Source organism: Pantherophis guttatus, chromosome 15 (genome assembly GCF_059756535.1).
Source record: "Pantherophis guttatus breed Tessera chromosome 15, ASM5975653v1, whole genome shotgun sequence".
Lineage (NCBI taxonomy): Eukaryota > Metazoa > Chordata > Lepidosauria > Squamata > Colubridae > Pantherophis > Pantherophis guttatus.
Genome location: NC_142077.1, coordinates 9277708 through 9304975, shown reverse-complemented (window position 1 = coordinate 9304975; position 27268 = coordinate 9277708). Strand labels below are relative to the sequence as shown.

The 27268-nt window shown below is 56.1% G+C and overlaps 1 protein-coding gene across 11 annotated transcripts; it reads left to right on the top strand.

Moving 5' to 3' along the window:
* Positions 1–573: 573 nt before the first annotated feature.
* ECE1 (endothelin converting enzyme 1) lies at positions 574–26802 on the top strand. Of its 11 annotated transcripts, none has more exons than XM_034404719.3 (18): positions 574–660; positions 11219–11302; positions 15074–15215; positions 15313–15516; positions 16742–16869; positions 17268–17414; positions 17515–17580; positions 18390–18581; positions 19468–19610; positions 19739–19853; positions 20265–20375; positions 20671–20847; positions 20957–21060; positions 22026–22136; positions 23314–23381; positions 23559–23749; positions 23833–23928; positions 24466–26802. In XM_034404719.3, exons 1-18 carry the CDS (start codon positions 658–660, stop codon positions 24640–24642), a joined length of 2259 nt encoding a protein of 752 aa, XP_034260610.1. In that variant the 5' UTR covers positions 574–657; the 3' UTR covers positions 24643–26802. The 11 variants fall into 11 exon arrangements, with proteins under 11 accessions (XP_034260610.1, XP_087735172.1, XP_087735174.1 ...); XM_087879046.1 differs by lacking the exon at positions 574–660 and adding an exon at positions 707–924; XM_087879048.1 differs by lacking the exon at positions 574–660 and adding an exon at positions 971–1140.
* The last annotated feature ends 466 nt before the right edge of the window (positions 26803–27268 follow it).

Genomic DNA, 27268 nt, shown 5'->3' with positions numbered 1-27268 from the left:
CGATGCTCTTTTGCCACGGGAGTTCCAGTGTGAATAGTGCAACTTAGGCGACTTATGGGCGTTTGTGGCTCACTCTTAATAAACATAACTTTGCAAAATAGGGTGAAAATAATAGAGAGCTCTTCCGTTTTTATTCAACGGGATAGAATCGGTTTTACAGCCGAGCATTACAACTTGGTATATGCGCATACGCGCAATCCACACAAGGGTTGGATCGGGGCTGAGAAGCGCGGGGCTGTTTCCGCAGGACCAAACGAATCCGATCCTCCTGCCCCACAGCTTGCCGGGGAACGGGGTGACTTAGCCGGAGGGACTTCCAAGCTCGGGGGTTTTTTTTGGGGGGGGGGGAAGGGAAGAGAGTCCAGGCTTTCCCCGCGCGGCCAGGTAAGTGGGCGCGGCTATACCTGAAGCGCACCTGGCCAGGAGCAATCGTCTGCTGTTCAAACTCCTCCTCCCGCTGTAAGAAGTTCCCGCCCCCGCCGCCTCGGATTGGCCGGGCAAAACCAGGTGCGCCCAGCTGCCCGGCTTGCCATTGGGCGGCGTCCGTGCCGCTCGGTTTACTCGGGGGCGTCCTCGCGAGGGGGGCGAGCGGCGGCCGCCCCGCAGGCTGACCCAGGGGCGCGGAGGAAAGGAGCCCTTTCTGAGGAGACGACGGCCATGGTGAGCCGGGGAAAAGGCGAGGTCGGGGTTTGGGGGGGGGGCTGATATATGGGACCCTTCCCGCTATGCCCTGCGGAGCTCCCGCCCCAGCCCTCCTTCTCCTCCTGTCCTCTCCACGCGGCTAGTCCTCAGCGAGCATGAGTTTGCCTGCTTCGCTTCGTCCGGAAAGCTCAACCGCGGTGTACCCGGGGCTCCCTCCTCCCCGAGGCCCCAGACGCTTCTTGGGAGGACGGCAGCCTCCCCCCCACTCCTTCGCCCAACATGGTGCGTTCTCCCGAGGCCGCGCGTGGAGCCAAGGGCGGAGCCGCACATGCCCGGCGTCCCTCCGGCCAGCGAGCTTTCGGGCCTGAGGCGCTGCCCGGGCTCCTGACGAGATTTTCCGCGCATGGCCTCGGCTTCACTGTTTAGCCGGGCCGGCTGGCGTGTTTATTAAGCTGCCCGGACTGGAAAACGGGGCTGGCCGTTCGGTTCAGTTCCCCGGTAGGGAGGGAGAAGCCGCCTTCCTCAGGGGGGACCGTGACGGGGCACTGCGAGCGAGGCTTGGCCGGGAGTCTCTTCTTCTTGGCCGACGTTCTCCGCGGGATGGGCTCCCGGGCCGAGCTCTGGAAGGTCTCGCGGGTCGCCGGTGCTTCCGAGGAGCCGGTCCTGCCCGCGAGCAGGCAGAGGTGGTCTTCGGAGCGATGTTTCTCTTCTCTCGGGGTTTCGGGAGAATTCGGGCTTCCTACGCAGAGTCTTCGGGGTTCCCTCCTCTTGGCTCTTCACTTCAGCTCTGGTCAGGCACCCTCAGCCGCCCCCCCTTTTATAGGCGAGTTTCCCTCCAAAAACTCCCGCTGGCCCCTGATTGGAGGGCCCGCCGCGTTCCCCCCCACCTCATTGGCCCTTCATCGCTAGCGCAATGGTCAATGGCCCCGGACTGACTAGGTGGCTCAGTGGCTAAGACACTTGAGCTTGTCCATCAGAAAGGTCGGCGGTTCGAATCCCTAGTACAGGTTTCTTGCGTGAGTTGGACTAGATGACCTCCAAGGTCCCTTCCAACTCAGTTACTGTTAGAAGAATTGGGGACGAAAGGAAGGGATGAGCCCACCACCCCAGCCGTCTTCTGTTCATCTTCCAGTGTCACCTGAGGGAACGAAGCTCCCCCACCTCTCTGGAGGGTCCGCAGTGTTGTAGGTGCAGAGACAGGGGGGCATACAAAGTTTGAGGCTCCTGCTAGCTGGGGTAGCCCCATCAGGTGCTCTTGTCTCCCCCACCCCAAACATCTTGCCAGAACTCCCCTCCAGCAAGGCTACTTTAGTTTTCGGTACAAGCAGGGGTGAAATCCATCAGGTTCTGGAGAACCGGTAGCGGAAATTTTGAGTAGTTTGGCAAACTGGCAAATACCACCTCTGGCTGGCCCCAGAGTGGGGTGAGAATGGCGATTTTGCAGTATCCATCCCCTGGAGTGGGGTTGGAATGGAGATTTTGCAGTATCCTTTCATCCCCAGGAGTGGGGAGGGAATAGAGATCTTGCAGTATTCTTCCCCTGGAGTGGGGTTGGAATGGAGATTTTGCAGTATCCTTCCCCTGGAGTGGGGTTGGAATGGAGATTTTGCAGTATCCTTTCATCCCCAGGAGTGGGGAGGGAATAGAGATCTTGCAGTATCCTTCCCCTGGAGTGGGGTTGGAATGGAGATTTTGCAGTATCCTTTCATCCCCAGGAGTGGGGAGGGAATAGAGATCTTGCAGTATCCTTCCCCTGGAGTGGGGTTGGAATGGAGATTTTGCAGTATCCTTCCCCTGGAGTGGGGTTGAAATGAAGATTTTGCAGTATCCTTTTCCCCCAGGAGTGGGGTTGGAATGGAGATCTTGCAGTATCCTTCCCCTGGAGTGGGGTTGGAATGGAGATCTTGCAGTATCCTTCCCCTGGAGTGGGGTTGGAATGGAGATCTTGCAGTATCCTTCCCCTGGAGTGGGGTTGAAATGAAGATTTTGCAGTATCCTTCCCCTGGAATGCGGTTGGAATGCAGATTTTACAGTATCCTTCCCCTGTGATGCCCACCAAGCCACGCCGACAGAACCGGTAGTAAAAAAATATTGGATTTTACTACTGGCTCCAAGGCCTTTTGCAAGCAAAACCCGCGATCCTGGGGCGCCTGGCCAGAGCGGCCCTCTTGAGAGAAGGGGGAGAACGGAGGCCACCGGTGCCCTTGTTCCTTCCAGCCGTCTTCTCTTAAGAGGCCTCTTGTGATCTTTGCCCCCTGTCTCTCCACCTAGCTGGGTCCTGGACTCTCTTCCTCCTGGGGCCTTTAGATGAGTTACGTAGGTGGAAAAAACCTGGAACGCTTCCTCTTGATTGCTGACGCCGCTTGACGTCTCCTCCTCGCCTGGTGCCAGGAAAGGTTGGGGGTGGGTGGGATGGGGACCGGGAAGACAGTAAACAGCAACCGCTCAGCAGCTGTTTCCCAGTCTCCCTTCTGGCTAAGAGAGGGAAGCCTTGGCCCCTTCCGACTGCCTTCCGACGCCCTACACAGGGGAGCAGTCAGAACGTACTTTTGGAGAACTGACGGGTAAGGTGGCCCAGTCTCGTAGCGGGCAGAACTAGTTTGGAAAAGAGGCGCGTAAAGCGGTTTTGTGCCTCCTGTGAGCCTTGAGGCAACGGTGAATCTTTTGTTGCTTCGGGGCAGGAAGTGTGATTTTTTTTAAAGCCTCAGTTCCAGGAGTGAAATCCAGCAGGTTCGGGAGAATCGGTAGCGGAAATCTTGAGTAGTTCGGAGAACCCGCAATTACCACCTCTGGCTGGCCCCCAGAGTGGGGTGGGAATGGGGATTTTGCAGTACCTTTCCCCCAGGAGTGGGGAGGGAATGGGGATTTTGCAGTATCCTTCCCCCAGGAGTGGGATGGGAATGGGGAGTTTGCAGTATCCTTCCCCTGGAGTGGGGTGGGAATGGGGATTTTGCAGTATCTTTCCCCTGGGAGTGGGGAGGGAATGCGGATTTTGCAGTATCCTTCCCCTGGAGTGGGGTGGGAATGTGGATTTTGCAGTATCCTTCCCCTGAAATGGGGAGAGAATGGGGATTTTGCAGTATCCTTCCCCAGGAGTGGGGAGGGAATGGGGATTTTGCAGTATTCTTTCCCTAGAGTGGGGAGGGAATGGGGATTTTGCAGTATCCTTCCCCTAGAGTGGGGAGGGAATGGGGATTTTGCAGTATCCTTCCCCTGGAGTGGGGAGGGAATGGGGATTTTGCAGTATCCTTCCCCTGGAGTGGGGAGGGAATGGGGAGTTTGCAGTATTCTTTCCCTAGAGTGGGGTTGGAATGGGGATTTTGCAGTATCCTTCCCCTGGAGTGGGGAGGGAATGGAGATTTTGCAATATCCTTCCCCAGGAGTGGGGAGGGAATGGGGATTTTGCAGTATCCTTCCCCTGCCACGCCCACCAAGCCACGCCCACAGAACCAGCAGTAAAAAAAAATTGGCTTTCACCACTGCTCAGTTCATCCTCTCGTCTGTAGCCGTCGTGGCACACGCACCCCGTCTTCTCCCGCAGCTGCCGTCAGCACTTCTGTCTGTCCGCCCGCAGAAGGGCGACTTCTGCCCTAGGCCTTCTCCTTGCCTTGGGTTGGGTTCCGGGGCTGGTAGGGATGCACAGCTGATGCTCTGGGCCCTTTTTCAACCTGACGGCTGCCTGGCCCTTGCATTGGTGAAGCCACGGGTCGCTCCTTGGGAGGGCAGCGAGCATCCTGCTGGGGCCGAGCGGCTTGTGCTGCTTTTTCCTGGCTTTGCCAAGTTGCCAAGAGCGTTTCCTCTTGCAGGGACGGAGGCTCTCTGCCTCTCGCTCAACCCCAGGAAGGGGAGCCGGTCCAGATGGAACGGAGCCCTGCTGGCGGCTGCAGTGGGAACGGAGCCCTGCTGGCGGCTGCAGTGGGAACTGCGCGGCCTGTTCTCTTCCAGGCCCAGTGAGAAACTCGAACAGGAAGTGATTCAGGACCAGAAACGCCTCTGGGCTTCGTTGCCCATTTTCCCTTGTGTCGCCGTACACAAGAGTACAACACTCCCTTATTTTTCAGGCTGCTAAAGAGGTTAGGGACGCGGTGGCTCAGTGGCTGAGACGCTGAGCTTGTCGATCGAAAGGTCGGCAGTTCAGCGGGTCAAATCCCCGGGGCCACGTATAACGGGGGTGACCTCCCGTGACTTGTCCCAGCTTCTGCCAACCTAGCCGTTCGAAAGCATGTAAAAAAAAAAATGCAAGTAGAAAAACAGGCACCACCTTTGGTGGGAAGGGAACAGCGTTTTGTCCGCCTTTGGCGTTGAGTCATGCCGGCCACAGGACCACGGAGACGTCTTCGGACAGCGCTGGCTCTTCTGGCTTTGAAACGGAGATGAGCACCGCCCCCTAGAGTCGGGAACGACTAGCACATGTGTGCAAGGGGAACCTTTAACTTTTAAAGAGGTTGGGTGGGTCTCCAATCCATCTTCCTGGGCAGGTGGAAGGACACAGCAATGTCTTTTTGAGCAGGACCCCTACCAGCCAGACTGTCTTCTCCAGGAAGGCCTTTGTTGAGCTCCTGACCTAGGGGGGCCCCACGTCCTAGGGGGGCTCTCTAGCTTTGGTCAAGTAGGAAGCAGGTGGTCTTCTGGTCCAGTTGCCATTTCCCAGGACAGAGGAGTGTTGGGGAGGAGGGGGAAGAGAGGTGAGATGTTGAACAGATCCCTGCTGGTAGCCCAAATATGCCTTTTTTTCCAAGAGGCAACTGGACTTGCTTGCTTTTTCTTCGAAGACATTTCGCTTCTCATCCCGAGAAGCTTCTTCAGCTCTGACTGGATGGTGGGGAATGGAATGCTAGCAGACGAGATGAGACAGGGTGGTTTTCCCAGGAATCTCTCTGTTGGCATGGAATATTTCTTGCAAGGAATGGCGTCTCCTGTGGGCTGGGAAAATCCTCTGACTAAATCTCTGGGGTCTGGATGGTGCTGGGGGGAGGGCGATAGAGAGGGAAAGGGTCAGGGGTGGGTTCTAATTTTTTTTACTACCGGTTCTGTGGGCGTGGCTTATTTTGTGGGTGTGGCTTGGAGGTCGTGTGACTAGGTGGGCGTGGCTAGCTGGTCAGAGTCATTTCTGGAAGGTCCTCGCACTTAACGACCCGACTCATTTGTTTGCTTTTAACACTGATCAGCTGTAGGGCGGCCCTTTGAAGCCCCGCGGCAAGAATTTAAACAGTTTTTTTTCCCTCTAGTCATCAGCTGGGACTCAGGAGGCAGCAATAGATTGGGGGTGGGACCAAATAAAAGGTAAGAATAACGTGGGTGGGTGGGAGGGCGGGGGGGGGGAAGAACTGGTTCGGTGACGTCATATTGTCACTGCTCCCGGCTCGGCCGAACCAGACTGAACCGGGAGGAACCCACCACTGGAAACGGTGGGCATCAGGGATGGGATTCAGCCGGTTCTGACTGATTCGGGCATACCAGTACCTCCGACGATCAGCTGAGAGCGAACAAGTTTGCGCCGAAGATCAGATGGGCCTGCCCGCCCCTGCGCTATAACCTACCTACCCTATTTTTCGGAGTATAAGATGCACCTTTTCCCCCCAAAAAGAGGGTGAAAATCTGGATGCGTCTTATACTCCGAATGTAGCCCCACCCGAGCTTCTCAAATGGAGGTTTCAGCGGCTGAAAAAAGCATCAGAAAAGAAGTTTCAGAAAAGAAGCCCCCAAACAGAGCTTTAGAGGCTTTTTTTTTTGAAGCTCTGTTTTGGAGGCTTTCAGAGGCAGGAAATAAAGTTTTTTCTCAAACAGTTTCAGAAGTTCTAGAGGCAAAAAAAAAAAAAGAAAGACCCAGAGCTCACAACCAAGGAACCTGTTGCTAAAATTCACATCTGGGAACAGGTGATTGGGGGTATTCCCACCTGCCAATCAGCTTTTTTCTTATTTTCCTCCCCAAAAACTAAGGTGCGTCTTATACTCCGAAAAATACGGTATATTTCTTTTGTTTGAAGCCCAGCTGATAGGCGCTCCTCAGCTGTTTTACTCACTCTGGATTTAGTAGAAGGTAACTTTCGATCGTAACGAGCATGCACGGAAGTGCGAGTTTGGTGTGTGTGCGAGTGCAGCGCGCATACCCACTGGTGGGCATTTGCAGGCAATGCTGGAGGCGTGGGAAAATCAGGTGGCTGAGGCTTCCGGAAAGTGGAGTCCTAACCCTTCGGAGAAGGCTTGGCTTTTAGGCTCCCCAAGAATGGAGTCTCCCCCGCAAGCTTGGCACCGAAGGCCCCGTCTTTTAAAGAGAGAAGCGAATGGTTTGTCCTCACTGGATAAAACATTGGTCTGAGTTTTTGTAAGAACGAAACCAGCTTTTATTTCATATCCATAGAGTGTTGTGGTCCGCCAGCAGCCTGCGGAGCTGGCAGCGGAGTCGGACAGTGATGAGGCTGAGGAAGAACAGGGGCCAGTCCTGGAGGCTGGGGAAGGCCCGGATGAGGGCTCTGCGTCAGAGGCAGAGATGGGGCCAGGGCCATCGGGGAGTGATTTGTGGACTCTGTAGCCTCCAGAGGCTGACAGCAGAGAGGCAGAGGAACAGGAGGAGCCTGTTCCTAGTGCACGCATGAGAAGAGCTGCCAGAAGGCAGGAGCAGCTAAAGCTAAAAGGACGACTCTGGAGTAGGACCAAGAGATGATTGGCCCCTCCCATAAGGCTTAAAAGACCAGCAACGGCTCTTGGGCTCTTTATCGGAAAACAACGTTGATAGATTTGCTTCTTGTCTTGTTGCATTTATTTCTTGTCGGTGTCTTCTGCTCCTGAACAAAGAAAAGCCTTTGGCAGGTTGCCTAATTAGACCCAAGGTTGGTGATAAGGGTGAAGAATTGTGTTATGAGGAATTTGTTTTGATTTAGTTTGGACGACCCTGAGAAAGAGTTAATCCTCAGCTGTTCTAATAAAGTCTGTTTGTTTTTGAACTGATTGCATCTGATAATACCTACTTGGGCCTGGGTCACAACACAGAGACCAAGCCCAACACACATGGCAATCCCCAGACACCACCCCACCCACCCAAAATTCCCCACCCCTAAACCATCCAAAATGTAAGTGGAAGGGCACCTACTGAAGAAGGAATCCCAGCTGGCTGATGGAGGAAGACCCTCTGCCTTCTGGGACATGTTTGTGGTCGGCTCTATTTTTTGGGGGGTGGGCTCCGTGGGAGGAGGAGGAGGAAGGGTGATGGTGGGAGAACTCCCTTTGAGGCATGCTGGTTACGCGCCAGAGGCTTTGGAGAGCGTCCGAATTGGGCAAGCTTGTCGCCAGCATTGGTTTTGTGCCGTTTCTGAACTGGAGTGTGGTGGGGGGCACATGTGGGAAGAATTGTTTTGTTTCTTGCAATGATTTGGTGTCCTGCTCAGGCACGGTGGGTGGGTCGTTCTTGCAAAGAGGACTGCCCATTTTCAGAAGACGGAAGGAATACCGAGGTTAGGGTTTGGCTAGCGTCCTCTTGGCCCAGGGCTTCTTCGTGGGCAGCCAGTGGTTTTGGCGAGGGAGAATGTGTTATGGGGGGGCAGAGGCAGCCACCCCACATTCCTTGCTCGTGGCCTGGGGGGTCAGAAGCTGCCCTTCCCCGCTTTGGTTCAGAAGGGGGAAGGTTGTTCTCTTTAATTCGGAAGGAGCAGCTGAGCCAGTTGTCTGTGGGGTGATGGGGGAGAAGCGGGTGGGAAAATCTGGCCCAGATAGTCAGCTGAGCTGAGTGGGTTTTGGCCCCCGCCTCCAGACAATGCTGAGAAGCGGGTGGCCCTTTTGCCTTCTCCTCCCACCCACCCCTCCTTTCCCTCCTGGCTTCTTTGTTGACCAGAGGCCTCATTTGCTCCTCCGGCCGGCCTTCGTGTGGGACGTTCCTTGAGCCTCCACCAGGCTGGCCTGTGACTCGCTCTCCCTTTATAGGTTCCCGTTGTTGGATAGGGTGGGCGGTGCGAGTTACATAAATTCCAGCACGTGCGCCTGGTCTTCGGCCGAAGGAAGACGCTTTGTTGGGGGGGGGGAAACATCCCAGCTACAGCAGCCGTTGCGGTGAGCCTCTTTGGGATGGGGGGGCGGTCTGGGATAACTCTGCGTCCTCAGAAGAGGGTCAGCTGTAGAGAAGGAGAGTTGGGACGGCACGTATTTTCCCTGGTGGTCCATTTGCAATTAATTCCAGGGGAATTTATTTGCGTATGTGTGTGTGGTATAATTGGTACAGGGTCTCCTACTTGAGTAGATCAGGGGTCTCCAACCGTGGCAACTTTAAGCCTGGTGGGCTGGGATATTCTGGGAGTTGAAGTCCTCCAGGCTTAAGATGACCTACAAGATCCCTTCCAACTCTTGTTGTTCTGTATTCTTTCTCTCCCTCCCTCCGTCTTTCCCTCCCTCCCTCCCTCCCTCTCTCTCTGTGTGTGTGTGTGTGTGTGTGTGTGATGGGAAGGCTGGCTACTCCATGGGGCCCTTCCTTGACGTTGCTTGGGCTACAGTCAGGTGCACCAGCTGCTCTTCTGAGCTGGACAACATTCCTTGCTTGTTTACCCTGTAAGAAGATCCACCGGCTGGCTGGCGGTGCAACAGCCAGCAACGAGTGTGCGTGTGTGTCTTCCCCAAATAAGGTCAAGGGGCAAAGAGGCATCCCCTCCTCCTCCTCCTCCTCCCTCCAGCACAAAGCACACCCCCCACCCCTTTGAATTGAAGGAAGCATTGCTTGGCCTGGCCTGGAAGTCTTTGGCCAGGGGGCGAGCATCTCCCTCGGTCAAGGCTATTTCCTTGATATCCCCCTCACCCGCTTCGCTCGCCTTCCCTTACTCTCCGAACGAATGAATGAACGTGGGACGGGAGCAGATTTCTCCTTCCGCCTTGATTCTGTCAGGGTGAATTTGCCGGTTGGCTGACCAAGCTTAGTTCCTACCCCGGCAGCTTCTCCGGTAGAGATTGCGGTGGGTGGGAGAGGAAAGATTTGCAAGAAGAGCTGGGACGGAGGAAAAGGCTGCCGCTGAGAAGCCAGCCAGCCAGCCAGCCCAGCCGGAAGTGGTAGGACAGGGATTGGGAAGGCTTTTCGGTAAACAAGCTTTTTGTGGGCTCTTCCTGAGAAGAGCTGGCAAGTGGGGGGCGGGGGCGGGGGCCGTTCTGTAGCTGGGCAGAGCCAAACAGGACCCCCGCTGATGCCGGGAAGCATCAGCGGCAGGGCGACGAGGCGCTGCTTCCCCAGCAGTAGCTGGGGGGTGGGGGGAGGCTGAGGAGAGACCCCTCAGGGCTTCCAGCTGGTCTCACTCTCGTGAGAAGGAAGCTTCAGCTTGAAGGTCTGTCTCTAGCCAGACTTTCCTCCCGAGAGAATTACAGCCTGCGATTCCCCAGGCTCTGGTTTACACGTCGCCCTGAGCCCGCTAGGAACTTAGTTAATGAGCAGATCACGGTCTTGTTCTGCCTGCAGGGAAACGGCCCGGTTTGGTTCCTTCCAGGTTCCCTCCGAGATGTGGCAATAGCCTCTCTCTGGGCCACTGAAAGATACACTGCCCCTGAGCAAGGAAGCTTTGCCAACTCCTGTCTTGGTCTGCTTCAGAAAGTCCCACCTTGGGGCTTCTGGAATTGCTATTGATGTTGCCCCTTGTGTGGCACCTCCCCAGAACATGTGTCTGGAGACGGGCTGGGCTGGCGCTTGGGGCTGGGCTGAGGGTCCAAGGAGAGAAGCCACGGAGTCTCGCGAGCTCCGGCCTTGGAGCCTTGTATCAGCCCAGGCGCCACCAGCATTGAAACAGGAAGCCGAGTGGGATAGATAAGCCTACCAGACGCTGTGCCAGGAGCCAGGGGGATGGAAGAGGGGGGGGAACCTTCCCTAGGGGTGCTCAGCCAACTTCCCTTGGACCCCAGGGAGAAGACAATATTGGGTCAGTGAGGTAGCCGCACTTTTATGTCACCCCTTCGGGCAAATTCGGAGCCTAACCGGAGCTGTGGGGCTGGAAAAGTGCGGTGGGGCAGTGCCAGGTCAAGGCTGGGCAGCCCTGGAGGGCGGGAGGTGGTGGGGTCCCGGCAGAGTCTGCTCAAGCATTGGGCAGCCACGTGCCCGCCGGCTTGGCGCCGAGAGGCAAGGCAGGGCCTCCCATCTCCAGACAACGGGCATCTCCGGTGGGCGGGCAGGGAAAGGAGGGCAGGCAGGGGAGGGGCAGGCAGTTGTGGAGCTGGCTTTCCAGGAAGCGCCTCTCCGAAAGGAATGCGGCTTCACAAACCCCCGGGTATCCGCCTGCCTGGATGGGCTTCCTGTTTTGGAGCTCTCTTGCCAGCCCTTCCTTGCCCAAAGGCCATCCCACTCCAGCAACAGCAGCAGGAGGAGGGAGGTCTGAGCTGTGTGGGGAGAAGGGAGCGAGCGTGGGGCGGTGGTGGGGATACGGACGGACGGACGGATACTGAGGCTAGGAGGGAATTGCACACTGGGACCCCACTGCCACCTTTACGGGAGGGCTTGGCTGCTTTGTGGTCAGAGTAGGCCCCTCCAGGTGCGCAATGTGTGGGGCCAGGTGGGGCACAAGAGCCCGGTGTGGGGCCCAGATGTGCTGAGAGCCTCTTTCTGCCCTTTGCTTTTCAGATGTCCACCTACAAGCGGGCCACCCTGGACGAAGAGGAGCTGGTGGACTCTCTGGAAGGAGAGATCTACCCCAATGGGGTCCAGGTGAGAAAAGGCACGGTAGGAGGGAGGGTAGCCAGGGGTAAAATCTACTTACCTTCTTTACCGGTTCAGAAGTGCGCACGAGCAAAGCATGCACAGAAGGTAAAAAATCACATTACTTCCTGGTTAAAACCAGGAAGTAATGACACTCCGCTATTGCTACCGGATCGCCAAACCAACGGCCAAGATCATTACTGGGCCGGGCGATCCGGTCCGATCCGGAAGCATTTCACCCTTGAGGGTAGCCCCACCCCCATCTCGGCAGAGGGTTGCCTGGGACTCAGCCCCACCTCCTTAAAGACCCCTGAAATCCACCACCCCCAGCTTTGTCTAATCCGCTGTAGGGCTGCCGAGAGACTCATGGGAAGGACGGGTTCGACTCTGCCCTTGTTGCCCTGGCCAAGCTGCCCGGTCTTCCGCCACATCTCGGGAGCCATGACGGGAGGGTGGGATTCCCCTAGCACCGGGACGGTGAACTTATGGCACGCGTGCCACTCGGTGGGCATGCGTGCCGTCGCCCAACTTTACTGTGCATGCGTGCACGCGCCTCCCGCTGGCCAGCTGATTTTCGGGATGCGCGGGGGGGGGGGCGTGGTGCACGTGGGAGACGCTGTGCATGCACAGGGGACCGGGGATCGCATGTGTAAATGCTGGGGGAGCACACACACACTCCGGCCCATTTTGGGCCCAGGAGGCCGCAGGGAGGTGTACTAGGCCCAAAATGGGGAGGTGGGGCATCACGGGCGCATGTGCAGGAGGAGCGTGGTGGGGTCACACGCACATGGACCTGGGGACGTGGCGGGGGTCATGCGTGCATGTGGGGGGGCCACGCATTGCATTATGGATGCCAGCATGTGCACACGAAGAGAAAAAGATTAGCCATCAGCAGAAAGCGGGAGGTGGGAAATGATGCCGGCTTTCTCTTGGGTTTGCTCGCTTCTCTTGATGCCCAGAGCCCTAAGGCGAAGGGCAGGAGATGAGCCTCCTCTGCTTCCTTTAGACTTCCTTTAGGCTAACCTTTTTCTCTTTCGTGTGTGAAAAGTGTGCACTCAACAGGGCACGCGTGTATGCCGGCACCCGTAATGCAATGCGTGCCCTCCACGCATGTGCACACGACTCCCCCACGTCGCCCCGCACATGCATGTGCAACCCCCCCACGTTCCCCACACACATGTGCGCACGAACCCCCCACCCCCACCCCCCGTTCTGCAGCCTCCTGGGCCCAAAAACAGTTGTGGCCTTGCTGGTGTTTGGAATTCCCACTCCCGAATCTTTGCCTGCCCAGACTTAGTCTCCGCTCGGCCCTGGGCTGACCCCTGCCTCTTGAGGGGGGGGGGGACACAAGTAGAGAAAGGGTCAGCTCAGGAGGTGCCCTCGTTTGCCCAAGCCATTCCCTGTTCGTTCGCTCCTTGCTTTCGCACTGTTTTTTTTTAATTTTTAATTTTTTTTATTTTTTCAAATTTGATTTATATGCCGCCCTTCTCCGGAGACTCAGGGCGGCTTACAATGCGTTAAGCAATAGCCTTCATCCTTTTGTATATTTATACAAAGTCAGCTTATTGCCCCCACAAACTGGGTCCTCATTTTACCTACCTTAGAAAGGATGGAAGGCTGAGTCCACCTTGAGCCTGGCGAGATTCGAACTTACAGTCATTGCAGACAGCTGGTGTTAATCACAATGCTGTCAGTCTGCTGAGCCACCAGGCTCTTTCTGTGTCAAACATGGCACCGCAGGCTGTTTTTGGGGGGAGCAAAACAGAGTCAGAATTCCTTCTGCGGAAAAGTCTCCGCAGCCCCGAAGCAGCAGCCGAGGCGGAAACTCCTCGTTTGACTCTGCTCTGGGGGCCGCTTGGGAGTCTCTGAGCCTTCCCAGACCTTCTTTTTCCCTGCTGCCCGCCTCCTGCCCTTTCCCTCCCAGCTCCCTGGCCCTCTTCCTCCTCCTCCTCCTTTGACGGAGGAGGTCTGGCCAAGGCAGAGCAGGAGTGGCCGCAAACCCTCCTGCCCTCCCTCCCTGCACCAGAAGGGGGGGGGCTGCCTGCGGGAAAACCTGTCCTCTGGCTCCCTTGCCATAGAGGAGGAGGAGGCCACTATTGCTTCTGTGGGCGTGCCGGGGGCCCTTCCTGAGGTCAAGCCCAAAAGTCAGCAGCTCCTTAATCCGGCCTTCCCGGTTCTGCCTGGAGGGCCCTTTCGGCCACTTATTCTGGGAATGCCATTTCTCTCTTTTAATTGATTTGAACGGTCACACCCACTCTGTGATCTCAGAGGCTTCCGGGCAGCTCAGAAGGCGAAAAGCTGGGCAGCCAAGGCCAAAAAAAAATCTGCGGCTGTCGATGGGGGGGGATGGGCAGCCTCAGCCATCACCGCAGCACCGTCCAATGCGCCCTACTGAAGCCGGGACATCAGCCTTCCCAGCAGGAGGTTTGAAGGTCTTGTGTGGCCTTCCTTGGCAGTCTCTGCTCTGGGCTGCTGTCCCCCCGCCCATCACCCCCAGAAAGGGAAGTTTAGTTTAGTTTATAGTTTAGTTTATTGTCATTGCGCCTCGTACAACGAAATTAAATGCCATCTTCAGTGTACATTATAATTATAAAAAAATAAAAACACGGACACACATTCTTCACATTATATATAATTGAAATTGAAAACCCGGTATTGCATTAATATGGCATTATACCGTAGAATTCAATATAGTTAACTGCCCTGGGAGAGAAGCTGTTTTTCAGCCAACAAATGTCCTTGTTTTTATTATCCTGTACCGGCTACCAGATGGTAATAGTTAAAAAAAAAAAAAAGGGGGGGGGGGTGCCCAGGATGAGATGGATCTTTAAGAATGTTTTGAATTTTCTTAAGGCAGCGGGAGCTATAAAGCTCTCCCAAAGAGGGGAGAGGGCATCCCATGATCCTCTGGGCAATGACGTTGACCCTCTGGAGCGCTGTCCTATCTGCCACTGTGCAATTGGCAAACCATACACAGGTGCACGAAGTTAAAATAATCTCTATGGTGCAGCGCAGTGGTGGGTTTCTACTGGTTCAGGCCGGTTCGGGCGAGCCAGTAGCAGCGATGGTGAGCTGAGAGCAAACCAGTTCTCTCTGACAGTTAGTTTGGTCCTCCCGCCCATCCCTGCGTTATACATACCTTATATTCAGTCATTTTTAACCCAGCTGAAAGGCAACGTTTTGCGCGTAGAACGCGTGCATGAAGCGAACTGGTGGTAACACCGGTTGAAACCCACCACTGATGCAGCGGTAGGTGGTCACCAGCCGTTTTCCATTCAGTTGTTGTTTCCTGAGAAGTCTCGGGTAGTATAATCTCTGCTGGGCCCTTTTGACCAGGGCTGCAATGTGATTGTCCCAAGTCAGGTCCTCTTTTTATGATAACACCCAGAAACTTCAAACTGGCCACTTGCTCCACTCGGTCTCCATTGATAAGGAAGGGCTGGATGTCTGATCTATTCCTTCTATAGGTTTTTCTGTTTAGCCGAGGCAAGAAGTGGCCCCTGGCACCCAGCTGAGCGCATGGCCTGTTTCGGAGGGGCCCGGTTGTGCTCTTAACGTTGGATGAAGCTCCTGCTTTGGCTCTCTTGCAGCCCTGAGAAGGGAGGGAGGGGGGTGCCTTGCTGTCTTTCTGTCTCCTTTGAAGCCTGGGCAAGGCTCTGGAAGCTGCAGCTGGCGAGGAGACAGGGAGGGCTCTCCACATCTCTGCGCCCTGTGGCGGAGGGGGCTGCTGCTTCTCTGCCTTGGAGGGCCTGAGTTTCCCTCCTTCCTTCCTTCTCCTAGGTGAACTTCCGCGGGCCAGGGGGCAGAAAGGGCTGCTGGGCGCAGCGGACGCGGCCGGAGAAGCGCCTCCTGATCTTGACGGTTATCCTGTTCTTGGGTCTGTTGGCGTGCCTGGCCGTCCTGCTCTTCCAGTACCAGACTCGTGAGTCTGCTGGCCGTCCGCCCGGCCTGTCCCCTTCGGGGTGGGTTTCCCCCAACCCTTGCCTGCGGTGACGGCAGCCTCCTCTTCCTCCCCTCAGAGCCCTGCCTGACCCAGGCCTGCATCTCGGTGACCAGCTCCATCCTGAGCTCGCTGGATCAAGGCGTGGACCCCTGCGAGGACTTCTTCAGCTATGCTTGCGGCGGATGGATCAAGAGCAACCCCATCCCGGATGGCCACTCCCGCTGGGGGACCTTCAACAAACTTTGGGAACACAACCTGGCAGCCCTCAAGAGCCTCCTGGGTGGGTTGGGGGCAGGGGTCGCAGCTAGGGATGTGCTCAGAGGTGGGCTACTAGGGTTCGGGAGATTCTGTGCAGGTCGGAAAACCTCCAAATCCCACTCCTGGCTGTCTCCGATCCCCACGCGGCCCGTTTTGAATGCAGATAAGTGCAGGATACACTCAGAGGCTCGGGGAGGGAGAAAAATGGGCCTACCGGAAGTTTGGGAAGAGCAAAAATGGGCCCATTTCCAACCTCCAGAGGGCCTCTGGAGCCTGGGGAGGTCATCTTTGTCCTCCCGGAGCCTCGAGGAAAGCCTCTGGATGCAAAAAGCCCCCCCCCGCCATGGTGCAGGTGGCCGACTAGGCCACGCCCACCGAGCAACTGGGCAGAGAACCCCTTGCTAACATTTTTGAAGCCCACCCCTGGATGTGCCCCTCTGGAGTGGCTTGCAAAGGGGCCGAGATGCTTTCTGGGGACTGAAAGGGGGGGAGCCCCCCAGTCTTGGGCTAAAAAGGAAGGGGCGAGGGGGTGCCAGATTATCCCTCTTTGGAGGCTGGGGGGGGGTTTCTTTCTCCCGGGGGGATGGTCTTTGCAAGGGAAAGAGAAGGACAGAGACCCCTGAAGAACTCTTTGTGTGTGTGTCTTTCTCTCTCTCTCTGTTTGTGTGTTTCTCCCTTTTCTGCGTCTTTTCGTTCCCCAACAGACCCCTCCCGCTTCAGTTTTTCCATGACTGGGCCTCTTGCCATTTCCCAGGAATGATCCCACTCCCACTCCCCAAAGATGCATTCATGTGCGGAGAGGAGGGGGCGCGGAGAATTCCTCTGATTAAATATTCCTCTCTGGGCAGTGAAGAGGGGCGCAGTCTGGAGGGGAGGGGGTTTCCATAGCTACAGACCCTTATCTTCCTTTATCCGGCCCAAACCCACGGCTGCCCTGTCTGTCCATCTGTCTGGTCTTCTGAAGTGCCCGATCCTCCCCTCCAGCAAAACTGAAGCAAAGCCTGCACAGCCAAGGCTGGGGGTATCTTCCGCGCCCCATAGGAGGGGGTGGGGTGCCCCTCGAGGGAGGCCTCCCTGGGAAGGAGTGACTCTTCTCCCCAACTGAGCCCCAAACAGATCTCAGATGTTGGAGCGTGGGGTGAAAAGAAGGGTCAAGGAGGAGGCCCCATGGGTTCCTTTCAATCCGGCGGGGGAAGGGCCGTGGGATGCAGGAGCCTGGAGTCTTCACTGGTCTCTCTTCTCTGCAGAGAACACTACGGCCACCTCGTCATTGAGCGAGGCCGAACGCAAAGTGCAGCGTTATTACCAGTCCTGCATGAACGAGAGCCGAATAGAGGAGCTGCAGGCCAGGCCGCTGATGGATCAGATCCAGAAGGTAGCCGGATGGGTCTTGGGAGCAAAGGCCTCGCTTGGCAGAAGCATCCAGCTCTCTCTCTGCCTTCCGCAAAGCGCTCCCTTGGCCAAACCCTTGTGGGAGTGAACAGAGGCTCCGGGGCCCTCCGCTCAGCATCCTGGATGCCTCGGACTACAGCTCCCAGCACTCCCAGCCAGAGTTGGGTCCGGTTCAGAGTGATGGGAAGTGTAGTCAGAAGCCAATACTAAATCAAACTGGCATCTCCCGGAGCACAAAATAACTTTGCAATTGATGCTCTTTTTAAGATTTTCAGTCCGGATGACAAGAAAGCCAGGCTGGGTGGGGGGGGCTTGGGCCCCTTTGGCTCTCCTGCTCTTGACCTTGAGGGGATCTCTCTCTCTCTTCCCCCCCCTCCCAAGCTTGGAGGCTGGAATATCAGCGCCCCCTTGGGAGAGGACAGCTTCAATGAGATGCTGCTGGCTCTGGTGGCCCAGTACCAACTGACTCCCTTCTTCTCCATCTCTGTCAGCGTCGACTCCAAGAATTCCAGCAGCAACATCATCCAGGTAGGGGACCCACCCCACCCCCCAGAATCACCTGCCCACCGTCTCTCCTCTGCCCCCTCTGCCCAGGGTCACCCCTCTCTCGCTGCTGCTTCTCTTCCAGATTGACCAGTCGGGGCTGGGGCTGCCATCCAGGGAGTACTACCTCAACAAAACCCAGAATGAGAAAGTAAGTCATCATCTGTTGTGGCCCATCAGTGGCCTGTGCAGCTAATAGCTGATTCCGACAGCGAGGAGGCTAGTGTGGTGCTGCGCCAGCAGCCTGTGTAGCTGGCACTCGAGTCAGACAATGAGGAGGCTGGAGAAGGTGTGGTGCCAGAGGCGGGGATTCAGCCAGGGCCTTCAGAACCTCCAGAAGCTCCCATAGGTGAAGAGGAAGAAGAGGAGGAGCCTCTTCTCGATGCACCAGCACGCAGAGCTGCCAAAAGGCAGGAGTGGCTCCTCAGGAGGAGATCTCCTTGAGAGTAAGGCTTGGGGCTAATTGGCCACTCCCTTAGCCTATTTAAGGAGGAACGCCGACCGAAGCAATTTGCAGGGAACAACTTCGTTCACTCTCCTTCGCGTCTTGATCTTAGTTCTCTGCAAATCGCTTCTGGGCTTTCTGCCAACCATAGTAAGATTACGATTATTTATTCTTTGGATTCTTGTAGGCTGTTAAGAAAGTTAATTAACAGCCTTTGTTTGAAAAAGACTGATTTAATTTAGTAAACTAAGGTTTGTACAGACTCTGCGTGTGCCGCGTTCTTTGGGGTCCGTAGCTGGGGCAGAACATCATCCTGCACCCAAGGCCCACTGAGAGGCACAAGCCTCCCTCCTTCCAGACTGTGCCCGTCACCTTGTGAGGGTGGCATGGCCTTGTTTTGTGGCCCTCCAGAGCCGTGAAGAACCCGAGGCGTCATTGGCACTGCTGTCCTGCCCAAACGCAGGGTCTTTCCCGGTGGAGCTGATGATGCCATGTCCCTTTCCTTGGTCCTGCAGGTGCTGGCAGCGTACCTGAACTTCATGGTCCAGCTTGGCATGCTGGTCAGCGGGGAGGAGGAGGCCACGATCCGGCCACAGATGCAGGAAATCCTGGACTTTGAGACCGCTTTGGCCAATGTCACCACTCCCCAGGAGAAGCTGCGGGATGAGGAAGTGATTTATCACAAAATGCCCGCTGCGGAGCTCAAGGTGAGGCAGACTGTGGCCAGGTGGGTGGGTGGGAAGTTGGGGGCTCTGCTATCAACTCTGCATCGGATTGGCCTCCTTGGGAAGGGATGAAGGACGGGGGCATCCCAGCATTGTTTCTTTGGGTGGAAAAATGTGCCAAGTAGCCCTTCAGATGAGGATTATTGTGGACTGTCGGCTGCCGGGCCCTCCAGCAGCCAAATGAGGAGGAGGCATGGGAGTCAGGGTCAGCATCAAGGCAACTTGAGGGCTCCGAGCTGTCAGAGAGAGAGAGACAGAGACAGAGGCGGAGCCTGGGCTGTCCGTCAGCCCTCAGATGGAGAGTCAACAGCTCCCAGGTCTGGAGGTAGCTGATGAGGAGGAGGAACAGCTGGGTCCAGTGCCTGACGCGTGGATGCACAGAAGGCAGAGGAGAGGAGAGCAGTGGAAATCTATGGGCCGGTCCTTGGGATGGAAGAGCCACTGCTATTAGCAAAGCCCCATCCTAGCTCTGGGGATAAAAGGCAGGGGCGGAGATGAATAGATGTGGCAGGCAACTATTCATCTGCTGGCCGGACTTGTTAGCCTGCGGTGAGAGAGAAACTTTTTGCCGGGGTTGCTGGTGCTCCTAACAAAGGAATCTTTGAGTTAACTTCAGAGGGTTTGTCGTATTTGGGGAGCTGGGTCAGAACAAGGATGCAGGAGGATCCCAGGTCTCCTGGGTACGTTTCTTCCCATCCGAGAGGAGACTTAAAAAAGAAATAGAAGTCAAACCCGGCGTCCCTGAGCCCAGCTCTACTCTTGGGGGGCCAGTCTGATCCTCTGGCAGCTGTACGTTCCCAAGTGGCGAATGGGTGGAAGGCAGGAAGGTGGAGATCTGACCCTCCGCTCCTCCTTTCTGCCCCGGAAGGACCTGGCCCCGGCCATCGACTGGATGCCCTTGCTCAAGGAATTTTTCGACCCGGTGGAGATCAATGAATCGGAGCCCGTAGTGGTCTACGCCCAGGAGTATCTCCATCGCGTCTCCTTGCTCATCCTGAACACGGACAAGAGGTGAGGGAGGGGCAGAAACTTTGGTGGGGGGGAGGGGCACTGCACCAGAGGACCTCGGGGCGGTCCTGGCCAGGGCAGAAGAAAATCCCTCCCCGCCTTCCTGAGCCCTTCTCTTTTGCCTGTGCCAGGGTGTTGCGTAACTACATGATTTGGCATCTGGTGAGGAAAGGAGCGAATTTCTTGGACCAGCGGTTCCAAGACGCGGAGGAGAAGTTAACCGAAGTCATGTACGGATCGAAGAAGGTGGGTGCCGGGCTCGGCTGCAGAGGAGGATGTAGGACGCGGTGGCTGGGGTTTGCCGGGGATGGGGGGAGAGTTCCGCTGGATGGGAGGGAAAAGATTTCCCCTGCCTCCCCCCTTGCTTCTCGGGACTGGCTGCCCTGGAGCGCCCTCTGCTGCCAGCTACCAGCCCTGCAGCACCACACCCACCTGGCTCTCGGCTACCCTGGATCGGAAGGCTTTTCCCGCCACGGCTGGTGCCTTGCAGCCACGGGCATCCTTTGGGCACCGCCCGGCCATGCTCCCTCCTTTCCTCCGCCGCCTGAACCCAAAACAGCAACTCCGGCACAGGGCCACGGGACAGGGCCATCTCTTGTTAAGTGGGCAGCCAGAGGCCGGAGCTGGTGCAAGTGACACCCCCACTTCCCCTCGCAGACTTGCGTACCCCGTTGGAAGCGCTGCATCGGCGACACAGACAACAGCCTGGGCTTCGTCTTGGGCGCCATGTTTGTGAGGGCCACCTTTGCCGAAGATAGCCGGGCCGTCGTAAGCATGCCTTCTCCACCCAACCTGGCTTGAGCCATGGCAGCTGCCCCTCTTTTGCGGGGTTCTTAGAAGAAGGGTAGAGGTGGGCAGCTCCGGGTTCTCACTTCATGGGTTCCCGTCAGAGTCATGGGCTTCCCCTGGAGCAGGTCGGGGGTTCCCTCCCACCCAGGAGGAGAGAGGAGACCTCCTCCTTCCTAGAGCAGCCTTGCTCCTCCTCCAGCTTCAGATGCCCTCCTGCCCTGGGGCACCCCCCACACTGCCAGAGAAAGGCCGGCTACCCTCGCTCTCCCCACAGGCTGAGGAGATGATCTTGGAGATTAAAAGGGCGCTGGAGGAAAGCCTGGCCAGCCTTGGGTGGATGGACGAGGAGACCAGGCGGTCAGCCAGAGAGAAGGCCGACGCCATCTATGACATGATTGGCTACCCGAAGTTCATCCTGGACCCCAAAGAGCTGGACAAAGTCTTCCACGACGTGAGTGTCACACCTGCCTTGCGGGAGGGAGCGAGGGCGGGGGCGCACCGCCTCCATGGAACCCTCTTGGGTGGGCATCTGGATCTGACGAGGCTCTCCCTCTTGGCAGTACGACCCCGTGCCCGACCTGTACTACGAGAACGTCATGCAATTCTACAACTTCTCCGCCCGGGTGGCTGCTGACCAGCTTCGCAAGGCTCCGAACCGCGACCAGTGAGTAGGGAATCGCCCGAGAACCGTCCTCTTGGGCCAGATCAATCAATCAATAGGAATAGAGCTGGAAGGGACCTTGGAGGTCTTCTAGTCCAACCCTCTGCTGAAGCAGGAGACTCTGTCCCATTTCAGACAGATGGCTGTCCAGTCTCTTCTTAAAAACCTCCAGTGATGAAGCACCCCACAACTTCCGGAGGCAACTTCTGTTCCACCCATTAATTGTCCCTCACTGTTAGGAAGTTTCTCCTTAATTCCAGGTTGCTTCTCTCCTCGATTAGTTTCCATCCATTGTTTCTTGGCCTGCCTTCTGGTCCTTTGGAAAACAAGTTGAGCCCCCCCTCTTCTTTGGGGCAGCCCCTCAAGTACTGGGATACTGCTATCATGTCCCTCCTAGTCAGTGGTGAAATCCAAATTTTTTGACTACCGGTTCTGTGAGTGTGGCTTGGTGAGCGTGGTGTGGCTTGGTGGGCGTGGCTTGGTGGGCGTGGCAGAGGAAGGATACTGCAAAATCTCCATTCCCTCCCCGCTCCTGGGGGAAGGCTATTGCAAAATCTCCATTCCCACCCCACTCGGGGGCCAGCCAGAGGTGGTATTTGCCGGTTCGCCAAACTACTCAAAATTTCCGCTACCGGTTCTCCGAACTACTCAAAATTTCTGCTACCGGTTCTCCGAACTACTCAAAATTTCCGCTACCAGTTCTCCTTAACCTGTCAGAACCTGCTGGATTTCACCCCTGCTCCTAGTCCTCCTTTTCTCTAGACTGGCCAAACCCAATTCCTGCCACCGTTCTTTGTATATTTATTTAATCTCCAGGCCTTAGAGTCATCTTAGTTTGCTCTTCTTTGCCTTTTTTCCAAAATGCAAAGATCCAGGAATTGGGGAGGAGGCGGCTTAAGGGGAGAGCTGAGCCGTGCAGCTTGGCCCTTGGTCCTGACGAATTCTCTTGGTTTTTCACCTTTCCCCAGGTGGAGCATGACCCCTCCGACTGTGAATGCTTATTACTCCCCCACCAAGAACGAGGTCATCTTCCCCGCGGGAATTCTGCAGTCTCCGTTCTACACGCGGAATTACCCCAAGTACGAAAGGCCTCCCCTCTCCTGTCTCTTGGCATCAGGGGGGGGGTGGGAAGATGAGAGGAAGGCAGAGGCACCCGGTTTTCCTCCAGGAGCTGCACCAGCTGCCCCTTTTGATGCCCAAAGGCATCGGGGTGTGTGTGTGTGTGTGAACATCCAGTGACGTCCTTCACTCTCAGCCAAAATCTCATGGGGGTTGGATGGTGGAGAAGGGGACTGAACCATGTTGAAATGAAAAAAAAAAAAAAGAAGAAGATTTTGATAGGTCGAAAGACGCACGCTGCAGGGCAGCATTTTGGGGGACGATGTCAACCGTCCCGCTCGGTCATCTAGCAAAGAAAGATTTGATTTTTGTAAAGCATATACTTTACTGAAGCTTCAATGGTTATGTTCCTGACCCAGCTCCTCAAACACGACAAACCCTCTGTAGTTGAAGCAATGATTCCTTTATGAGGAGCGCCAGCAGCTCCGGCAAAAAGTTTCTCTCTCACCGCAGGCTAACAAGTCCATCCGGCAGGGGAGATGAATAGTTGTCTGCCACATCTATTGATCTCCGCCCCCTGCCTTTTATCCCCAGAGCTAGGGAGAGGCTTCATTAGTAGCAGTGGCTCTTCCATCCCGAGGACCGGCCCATAGATTTCCACTGCTCTCCTCTCCTCTGCCTTCTGTGCATCCGCACGTCAGGCACTGGACCCAGCTGTTCCTCCTCTTCCTCATCAGCCACCTGTTGACTCTCCATCTGAGGGCTGGCGGACAGCCCAGGCTCCGTCTCTGTCTCTCTCTCTCTGACAGCTCCATTCCCTCTTCCCCCTCGGAGCTCTCAGGTTGCCTGGATACTGACCCTGACTCCCACGCCGCCTCCTCCTCCTCTGATTTGGCTGCTGGAGGGCCCAGGCCACAACAGGTTATAGAAATAGTATAAGCCGAATCTGAGGTTTTCCCGTGCAAACAACACAAAGGAAAGTTCCTTATCCCTCCCTCTACGTTCCCCCACCCCCATCCCGGCCATCCCCTGGTTATCTGTAAATGTCCAATCAGGTGTTTTCTCCCCTTCCTTCACATGCCAATCCTTCCCTCCTCCGCGCTAATATCTGCCAATCAGCTCCTGAAACTTAGATAGGTGAGATGCAGCCAGGACACTGTCCAATCGAGCCCTTCTGTCTTGTGGCTTCTTTTACAGGGCTATCAATTTTGGGGGGCTGGGCGTCGTGGTGGGCCACGAGCTGACGCACGCCTTTGACGATCAAGGTGAGCGCGCGAGGCTCCTTTGGTGGGAAGCGGGGCCACTGCTTTCCCTCCGACGGATAAATCGGACCTGGGTAGCAAAATCTTTCCAGGCCGTTTGGGCAGGCCTGGCTCTCCTTTCCTGGCAAACCAAGACCAGCTCTGATCTTTGTTGGTGTTTCTCCTCCCCGGGCCTGGCAGGACGTGAATACGACAAGGACGGCAACCTCCGTCCCTGGTGGAAGAACTCCTCGGTGGAGGCCTTCAAGCAACACACCCAGTGCCTGGTGGAGCAGTATGGCAACTACTCCGTCAACGGAGAAGCCGTGAATGGCAAGCACACTCTGGGGGAGAACATTGCGGACAACGGGGGGCTGAAGGCCGCCTACCGGGTGAGTTGAGGGGTGCGGCCCTTGTGGGGAGCTCCAGCCTGGCTCCACAGGTACGGCTCACTCTGCTCTTTCCTGGCCCGCAGGCCTATCGGAACTGGGTGAAGAAGAATGGGGAGGAGGCGTCTCTGCCCGCCCTTGGCCTCACCAACGACCAGCTTTTCTTCGTCGCCTTTGCCCAGGTGGGAGTTCTAGTCCCTTCTCTCCCCCTTTCCCCGCCACAACTCCCCCAAAGGTCTCTCTCAGCCAGGGGTGGGCTTCAAAAATTTTAGCAAGGGGTTCTCTGCCCGGTTGCTGGGTGGGCGTGGCCATGGTGGGCGTAGTCTAGTTGGCCCCCTGCACCACAACGGTGGGGAGGCATTTTTGCCCTCCCCGGGCTCCAGAGGCTTTTCTCGAGCCTTCAGGAGGGCGAAAATGGCCTCCCCAGGCTCTGGAGGCCCCTTTCCGGCCTTCCCAAACTTCCAGTAGGCCTGTTTTTCACCCTCCATGAGCCTCTGCGCGTGCCCTGTACTTAACCTGCATCCAAAACGGGCCGCATGGGGACTCCTGGGAGGGGAGGGGTGGGGCAGGTCCAGCCAGGAATGGGATTTGCAGGTTCTCAGAACTGCCCAGAATCTTAGCTAGAGGTTCTCCCGAACCCCTGCGAACCCCCTGCTCTCAGCCTCCCACCCCTCAGCCTGCCCCGCTGAGTCCTGTCTCTTGCCCCTCGCTTCTCTCAGGTCTGGTGTTCTGTCCGTACGCCGGAGAGCTCCCACGAAGGACTCGTCACGGATCCCCACAGCCCTTCCCGCTTCCGAGTCATCGGGACAGTCTCCAATTCCGGGGCCTTTTCCAAGCACTTCCAGTGCAGGCCCGGTTCGCCTATGAATCCCCCACAGAAATGTGAAGTTTGGTGAGTTTTCTCCCACACAGGAAAAAAAAAAGGGGGGGCACCCACGCAGAACTGTCTAGCTCTCCACTTTCCTCCGTGTTAAGGACAAGAGGGAGACTGCCCCTTTCAGGGCTCCCTGAAACCCCCCCCCTCACTCTTAGCTGCAAACGGACTCCGGAAAACCGCTTTACGTGGCACCCCACTCGCCACAGAAACCTTTCCACCGCATCTCCCGTGGACCGAGAGCGTTCGTCGGTGCGCCAATCCTTCCTTTGCAAAGACCTGAGCCAGCTTTTAAAGTCTTTTGCCACTTTTTCCAAAGGGAGAACCGCTCCGCTGCGTTAACCCACACTGGCCTCGCAACACACTACAGGACACAACGCAGCTTTTTGTAAAATACGGAAATTATTTTTACAGCCTTGCAGAACACTGGAAATTTTGGGGGGAGGGTGGAGGGGTGGAAGGGGGAAACGTATGGAATTTTTAAAAAATTTATGATGTTCTTTGTTTTACTGTCGCTCGCTCGCTTCCTAATGAACAGATTTCGGGAAAGGCAATTATTTTTTGTTTTGATGCGTATGTAAGTTGCCCCCCCACCCTTTGAAGGGGGAAATGTGAGGTTTGTGAGATGCCCTTCTGGCTTCGGGGCCAGGATCTGCCGGGGTCCCTGCCAGGCATTCGGGTGTCGGGCGTGAGGCGTGGGGTTCTCCTCAGAAGCTCACACAGCTGATCTGTCTCTCAGTTCACCTTTCGTCAGCTGTTCCTTTTCGAATTAAAGAGCGGGGATGAGGGCAGAGCTATAGAGTTAAGCAGGGGCCACACTAGGCTGCCCCCCACAAATCCAAAACAAGGGGCCCTCAGCCCCAGAGTTGTCTGGGCTGAATTGGAAGAGGGGGGCTCTGAGGTCCTGGGCACAGGAAAACGTTGCTGAAAAGCAGACACCAAGCAATGTCTCCGCTTCTGGGCTGCTTGGCAGAAGAGGGGAGTGGGGTTACCCCAGGGGTGGGCTTCAAAAATTTTAGCAAGGGGTTCTGTGCCCAGTTAATGGGTGAGCGTGGCCATGGTGAGCATGGCCTAGTCAGCCTCCTGCACCACATCTGGGGAGGGGGGGCATTTTTGCCCTCCCCAGGCTCTGGAGGCTTTTCTCGAGCCTCCGGGAGGGCGAAAACGGCCTCCCCAGGCTCTGGAGGCCAGAAACGGGCCCAAACTTCCAGTAGGCCCATTTTTCGTCTTCCCCGAGCCTCAGCGTGCGGCCTGCACTTGCCTGCATCCAAAACAGGCCGCATGGGGACTCCTGGGGTGGGAGGGGCCAGCCAGGAGTGGGATTTGGGGGTTGTCTGAACTGCACAGAATCTTAGCTAGAGGTTCTCCCGAACCCCTTGGGGCGAGGGGTTTCTGAAGCCCTGACAGGAACCCTCTGCCTGCCTTAATGCCAGCAAAGCTTTCCTGCACCAGCCCTCTTTTTGGCAAAGCTGACACCTTCTGCACAGAATCCCGCAATAAGACTTTCCCAGACTGCCTTTGGGGGGGTGGGGGGGTTGATCAGCGCCTCCGAAGGGGTTCCACGAGGAGCCCAGAGATCATCTCCCATCAGCTTTCCCCAAGCAGTCGTCCTCCAGATCGGTTGGGTCTCTGTGCAGCTCCGTCTAACCACGTTGGGGAAAGGTTGGTTCTGGATGGCCACGAAGGGAGTTTGTTTCCCCCTCCCTCTCCCAGGGTGTGGGGGGTGCTGGAGTGGGAAATCCGATGATTTTAGGGTTCCTCCAGTGCAAATGTGGGGTTTTCCACCGTGTTCCTCCTGCACGAAGCCAAATGGTATCCAGATGTGCAATCTGCTTTTGGTAATCGGATCCCCGGGAAGGCCGCCAATGGCTTCCAGATGTGCCCTTGTGGTTTTAAGGGATGGAATTTGTGGTGGTGCCAAACAGCTCTTCTGCCCCATCGCACCAGGAAAGGAATGTGTCCCCCCCCCTCCCTTCCCCTCCCCATAAATTCTCTGGGGTGCAGTGAATTGAGCCTTCTGAGAAAAGAAAAAAAGATTTTTTTGCAAGGAATCTGCGCTACCCCAACTCTGGATGGATCTCCCCCATCAATTTGTTCTTTTTAAAGTCTCCCTGCCTTTTGGAAAAGACTGTTAATTTTTTTTTTTTTAAAATAAACGCCTTTTTACCACGGTTTGAAACGATCGGGGTCTCCCTGCTTTTTGTCTGTGTGCGTGTTTTCCTAACTTAAAACCTCTTCAAATGCTTCCCCTTGGGTGCCCCGTCTTGTTCAGTCCAACGGATGGGCCCGAGGCCCCATTCAAAGACAGGTTGTTTAATTCACTGGACGCGGGTCCGAATAGAAAATGCCGGCACGTGATTTATTGAGCTTTTCAACCTCCAGTAGGCCAACCATGGATAAATCCAAGAAAAGAAACGTTTCAAAAGAAAACAGGGTTTAATTCGACTACATATGCTAGTTTTGTGGCTGCTGAAGAAATAGTCAGGCTCGGGAAGGGTTTTGTGGCTCCCGGTGTTTTCTTTTCTGTGGGAAACGGTGTCCAAATGGCTCTTTGAGTGTTTAAGGTTACAGACCCCTGGTATAGATGGATAGAAGATAGAATTCTTTATTGGCCAAGTGTGATTGGACGCAGAAGGAATTTGTCTTTG